Source organism: Phalangium opilio, unplaced genomic scaffold, assembly GCF_054372755.1.
Source record: "Phalangium opilio isolate 3A_F unplaced genomic scaffold, DU_Popi_V2 ptg000013l_1, whole genome shotgun sequence".
NCBI classification, from domain to species: domain Eukaryota; kingdom Metazoa; phylum Arthropoda; class Arachnida; order Opiliones; family Phalangiidae; genus Phalangium; species Phalangium opilio.
In genome coordinates this window covers 6613820-6620391 of record NW_028324148.1, presented here as the reverse complement: position 1 = coordinate 6620391, position 6572 = coordinate 6613820, and the positions used below count along the sequence as shown (strand labels likewise).

At 35.1% G+C, this 6572-nt stretch overlaps 1 protein-coding gene and 1 non-coding gene across 2 annotated transcripts; both read right to left on the bottom strand.

Annotated features, from left to right (window-relative positions):
* Positions 1 to 3083: 3083 nt before the first annotated feature.
* TRNAV-CAC (transfer RNA valine (anticodon CAC)) lies at positions 3084 to 3156 on the bottom strand. The gene has a single exon. It is a non-coding gene; the product is annotated as a tRNA-Val (tRNA).
* A 2214-nt stretch (positions 3157 to 5370) lies between these two features.
* Positions 5371 to 6314, bottom strand: LOC149708718 (glycine receptor subunit alphaZ1-like). Its single transcript, XM_089863855.1, has 4 exons — positions 6257 to 6314; positions 6054 to 6197; positions 5628 to 5980; positions 5371 to 5574 (listed from the first exon to the last, which is right to left on the bottom strand). Exons 1-4 carry the CDS (start codon positions 6312 to 6314, stop codon positions 5371 to 5373), a joined length of 759 nt encoding a protein of 252 aa, XP_089719981.1.
* Between the last annotated feature and the right edge of the window lie 258 nt (positions 6315 to 6572).

Here is a 6572-nt window from a genome sequence, read left to right as displayed (position 1 = left end):
GTCTTCCGTTAAGAGGGCCGAAGCTTGCGTAAGAGCTCAAGGACAACATTTTGAACAAATTTTGTAAAATTTAATTAATAAAATACTATCTCGATGCTCATTGCAACCTTTAAAAAACATTGTTATGTACTAGTTGACGTTTTATCTAGCAGGTGTAGTTATCAATCATTACTAGCAGCAATGTACTTAAGCGACTACTTTTCGAAGGATTACGCGTCATACAGTATTACAATCACGTGAGAAATAAGCTTTGGTCGTTTGTCGCCGTATGCGTCATTTATTGCATACGTGGCCGATAGTGAATCTGTCTTAGAAGAATGTCCCACGACACAGATATCCACGAATGTTCGATGGCAAACGTAACTTCCACAGGGGTTCAATAACAGACATGCGAGATTGGGTAATATTACCACGGTATGGTTAAAAACGCCGGTTTCACTAGGTTCATGCCGTTGTCACGACATCTTTCCAATAACTAGGCGCTCTTGCTTACACGTAAATGCGCTTTACTTTGTTGGCTTGACAAAGAAGTTGAATAGGCCATCGTTTTAATGAATGAAAAACCAAGCCACTCAGCAACTACAGCGATCTGGAAACGCCGTTGTAACTTTAGGCCAAATTAAAACACTTTACCAAATTAAATGTTTAATTTTTTGGTCTAAAATGCTTTAAGCTCTGCCCCCAGAATCGATCGTTTCTTAAATATCGAATCTTTTTCAATTATGACCAATTAATTGAAAACAATATGGTCAAGCCATATTCGTCGCTTCACTTGAAGGGAAAATTCATCGCATTTTACGTGATACTTTGATGGCCCGTATCTCCGCGGGTGTTCAGTTTTGGACCATAGTTCTTTGGTGACTTAGTCTTGTTTTGACCCGTAGAATGCGCCCCTGAATTTGTAACACATCTTTTTGTAACACCCTGAAATATAGTTTTGATCCAGAAAGCTATACTCGCTCGAGGGTATCTTCCCATTGCGCAGAATTCCATTAGACCGAATCTCGCCAATGGTTTTAATGAATTTAGCCCAACCGCGGATTTGGTATTTACAATTCAAACGACGCTATTTGTCGAATTAAGCGACCCCAAAAATGTTATGTAGTTTAATTTCTATTTATGTCGTTTATTAATGAAAGCGTTTTAAATACATTTTTATTGCCTTGGAAACGCCATTATTTGACGACTATACAACAAGATGATAATTAAAAACGACCTTTGGAAATTTTCATTACCGTGTGTTCTAAAAGTATAATATAATAGTATACAGAAAAAGTGAAAATAGCTCTTGACTATTTGGGCATGGGGTGAAAATCTGGGAACAAATCCTGCGTAGAGTTTGCAAGTTCTCTCCCCGCTTGTTAAAAGGAGTTTTCCTCCGCGGTCTAACCCGGTTTCTCCTTTCCATCAAAACTTGCAGAGGTTAACGGTAATAGTTAGTGTAGGGCTCTGTAGGTTAGCTGTGGCATAGGGGATAGCCACCACCCCTCTATGCATTATAAAGGGACCCACCTGTAATCAAGCCACAGGCTTAGTGTTGATATCCCTTCATAGACCAAGCTTAGATTATATAAAAACGTCTTGGTTTGGACCAAGGCCGAAAAAACAAACGATATGTGTGAGGTTTATCAATTGACTGAAGTTCAGATATTTAAATTTTTTTCTAGTTATTTTTATCCACTCAATCCTTAATCAATATTATCAATAATATCTACTGGATGTCTAAAAAGAGCAAGCGAACTTTGGCATAACTCGAATGGAAAATGTAAATATTTAATCGTGGATGCCAAACAAGGGTGTTATGCGAATTTATACATTTTATTTCGTATATCGAAATGCTATATTTCTATTGTCGCCTCTATGATGGTAAAGCTGCACTGGAACTTCCATTTCCGTACTTAAGAATTTCTTGGTCATAACTCAGTCTATGGTAATATTGGCTGAGTGTGTTGCGACGGCTCAGATGACCCATACACTGAAACCACTGGTGATTATAAAATGCCATATATTGGGAAAATAGAGGAAGGGAGGGGGTGTCGGAGTTAAATGTGACCTTCTTGGCATAACTAGTAATGAATGATGTGTTTAACCATATTATTTCCGCGGGAATTGAATATAACAAGTACTGAGAAGTATTTCTGTTTATGTGATCTTTACCCTTTACCACACAGGATAAACTTCGTTGCTTTGTCTTAAGTAGACGACATTCACTGTAAACGACAGTCTTATCAACAACTTAAAACAGATATAAACTTCTTTTGGTGCAAACTTGAAAATTTGTCAAGCCAGCGACAATTAAAACTATGTCGGTCATGGTGCTCGCAAGTTAGTGAGTATCGACACGAAATCCCTTCAAAATAATTAAATTCATGATAAAATGTTTTCGGAAAATGTAATTGTTCTTGAAAAAGCGTAGATATGTAATTTTTTCAATTAATTTAGAGGGACTAGATCGATTAACAGTAAAATCAGTTGATTGAATTAAATATTGATTAAGGATTGAGTGGATAAAAATAACTAGAAAAAAATTTCAATATCTGAACTTCAGTCAATTGATAAACCTCACACATATCGTTTGTTTTTTCGGCCTTGGTCCAAACCAAGACGTTTTTATATAATATCTGTCACTTCAGTCTTAATGTAATTAAATTTTGAATAATTATGTTTGCTTTACCGTCATACATTTGCACTCTAAAATATAATGGTGCATTCAAACACCATATATGCTGTTTTTTCCAGTGCCAAAAAAAGACATCATTTAGGGTGTACTTTAACCCCATTTCTATGATCAATTCACGCCATTTACTAAGATTATTTGCAAGTATTAAGGAAATATTAGGCATTTAAGCACCATTTACAGTGGCTTTTAACATTTTTTTAGACAATCTGTTGAACTTCTAATATTACTTAGTTTAATGGTTTTAAAAATAGGGAAAAAGTAAGCTACCTATGTCACATTATAAAACCAATTGAAGTGAAATAATTGTTAAATATTTATTATAACCACTACACCACAGACACGTGGTAAGTCTAAGTTTTCCAGGAGTAGCTAATTATTATGTCCAATCACGATGTTTAATACATGTATCTACCAGGGCTCGAACCTGGGACCTTCCGCGTGTGAAGCGGGCGTGATAACCACCACACTACAGATACGTAGTAACACTGAGTTTTCCAAGAGATCTAGATAATTCTTATGTCCAATCCCGATGGTCAATACATGTATCTACCAGGGCTCGAACCTGGGACCTTCCGCGTGTGAAGCGGGCGTGATAACCACCACACTGCAGATACGTAGTAACACTGAGTTTTCCAAGAGATCTAGCTAATTATTATGTCCAATCACGATAGTCAAAGCCGTACTTCTGTAATTAAGTAAAATTAACATACTTAGACTTAATTGTTTTGATCAAGCTGGCCGATAGCACACCCTGAATACTAAATTGTTAATTTAAGATAATTCCGAAAAGTATCTTCGCTGTAGTTTTTAAGTTATCGGTGGGGAAAAATCACGAAAAACCCATGTTAATCTCCATAGGAAATTAGCAAAAGCGGGTGAATATTACTTTAACGTTACAAAACGGTATCAAGTCATATCTAGAAGGGCCTACCGGCCCTGTAGAATTATTATTATTATTATTATTGTTCAAAACCAGGTTAGGTTAGGTAAGGTTGGGTTTGGTTAGCAATATCTTCTCCCCGCTTGTTAAAAGGAGTTTTCCTCCGCGCTCTAACCAGGTTTCTCCTTTCCATCAAAACTTGCAGAGGTTAACGGTAATAGTTAGTGTAGGGCGCTGTAGGTTAGCTGTGGCATAGGGGCTAGCCACCACCCCTCTATGCATTATAAAGGGACCCACCTGTAAACAAGCCGCAGGCTTAGTGTTGATATCCGTTCATAGACCAAGCTTAGATTATTATTATTATTATTATTATTATTGTTCAAAACCAGGTTAGGTTAGGTAAGGTTGGGTTTGGTTAGCAATATCTTCTCCCCGCTTGTTAAAAGGAGTTTTCCTCCGCGGTCTAACCCGGTTTCTCCTTTCCATAATATGCCTTTTCCAAAAAATTATTGTTAGGTTAGGGTTAGGTTAGCAATATTTTAAAAATCATTTAACAATGTTACGCCTTTTCCAAAATATTGATGTTTAGCTTCATTGACTTCTCAAATAATATGTCTTTTCCAAAAAATTACTGTTAGGTTAGGTAAGTATTATTTTCTAAGTCATTTAACAATGTTACGCCTTTTCCAAAATATTGATGTTTATCTTTATTGACTTTTCAAATAATATGGCTTTTCCAAAAAAATACTGTTAGGTTAGGGTTAGGTTGGGTTTGATTAAGTTATAGGATAGCAATATTTATAAATCATTTAACAATGTTACGCCTTTTCCAAAATATTGATGTTTATCTTCATTGACTTCTCAAATAATATGCTTTTTCCAAAAATTTACTGTTAGGTTAGGTTAGTAATATTTTCTAAATCATTTAACAATGTTACGCCTTTTCCAAAATATTGATGTTTATCTTTATTGACTTCTCAAATAATATGGCTTTTCCAAAAAATTACTGTTAGGTTATGGTTAGGTTGGGTTTGGTTAAGTTAGGATAGCAATATTTATAAATCATTTAACAATGTTACGCCTTTTCCAAAATATTGATGTTTATCTTCATTGACTTCTCAAATAATATGCATTTTCAAAAAATTACTGTTAGGTTAGGGTTAGGTTTGGTTTGTTTTGGAGGACGTTTATCCTCTTAGGAGCGGTTATTCACTTCAAGTACAGTAAAACTGCTGGCTTAAAGTATTTTCATGATAAATATAACATATAATAATAAATCAATATTAGCAATTGGTTTTATCATGTCATATTTTGCTGATTTATTACAATTTTGTTCTTATAATCCTTAGTTTTAAAATAATAATTTAGAAAATTTTTTGATCTTGTGTTCATTTTACGTAGGCCTTAAATTGTTTTAATTTTATTTCAATTTCATCGGGAAAAACCCGAAGTGAGGGTTTTTCCATGCAATGGGATTGTCCCATTGGACAGAATCGTAAATCCGCCAAAGTGCGGCTTTTTCGGTCGAATGGTATTGGTTTCGGTTGATTGGGATTCGTCGCAATGGTAGTGAAGCCTCTTTTGAGTATTCAAATTGTTAAGCTTAGCCTTTTATGCCTACTTATAACTAAAGCAGTTGTTATTCAGTGCGATGTCATGTTTCTATAGTTGTAATATTTATATGTGTGTTTTTACTTTGAGTTATTGTCAATAGTAATTAAACGGCATTTAATAATTTACCTTTAAAATTTAAGTTCTGTGCCTAAATATTATTATATTAAAGATTACTCTTTTTTAACTGCTTTCTTCCTTATCCTAGTTTAATTTCAGTTTTGTAATAAGCAAATGCAAAGTAGCTTATGCTAAATATGAACATGACGATCGGGAAAAGCCACTGAGATACTCTATCCATTTTTGCAGATGTTGAAGCTAGATTTGAAATGTTTTGGACGGTTTCGTCCTTTGAAGACCAACCAGCGATTCTCTTATTGTCAATAACTTTGATTGTGTTTCTCTAAAGGCAATAAATTAGTCAATTATAAAATAAAACGCAATCTTTTAGCCTACCCTTGGTTTGGGGATAACGGTTGGCTTTTTTTTACATTGACTTTGGTAAGAGTAGACGATACTGTATTCGATGATTGAGGCAAAAACCGAAGTGAGACAGAAGAATAACCAAACATCCATGCAGGTGACGTATTGAACCGCCGGCAACGAGTTCCTTGCTTGTATCATTTGAGTGCTAATTGTCAAAACAGCCGTCACTCCGAGTGTGACTCTGGCTGGAGCGGCTTCCACATCAATGTAGAATGATATCCAAGATAAAATTACTACCAAACTACTCGGTATGTAATAATTGAGGAAACTGCCAGTTAAAAGTCTGTAGAAATTGATTTTAGTACGCAATGACGTGTAAGAATCTAGAATTGAAAACCAATCGGAATTAAAACAGGAATTGGAGTTTGGAAACGTACAATGTATAAAATATTTTACCATTGACGAACGTTTCTGTCAATATATCTACTGTCGGTTTAGAAATGCTAAATTGCAAAGGAAGCATCTCGTAAACGTACATAACACCATCATTACCGATATCTTTTCTCCAATGTAGCATGACCTTGTTGTTGGTATTTGCCACTATGACGTGAAATAAGTATAATCGTAGTATATCAAATTAGTAAAAACCAATGACATACCCAGGCCGATCTTGAACACACAATGTTGCGTATCGAATGGGAACATAGCAAAATGCATCGGACAAGATACACGAAAAATGAACCTAAAATGAAGCGAGTTATTACGAGCTGTACTTGTGACAATTGTCATTTCAACAACCTTTGGTAATAGGAAATATAGCCTTCAGATACATGATATTTATATGAATGAACTGGAACAGGTATCGTGAAATCTTTGACGTCAACGCTGTTTGAAAAACAAAAATCTGGTTTCCACATGCAATTAATGATTTTAGGTGGTATTGGAACTAAGCCAGTTTGGTTAACAACTGTGATA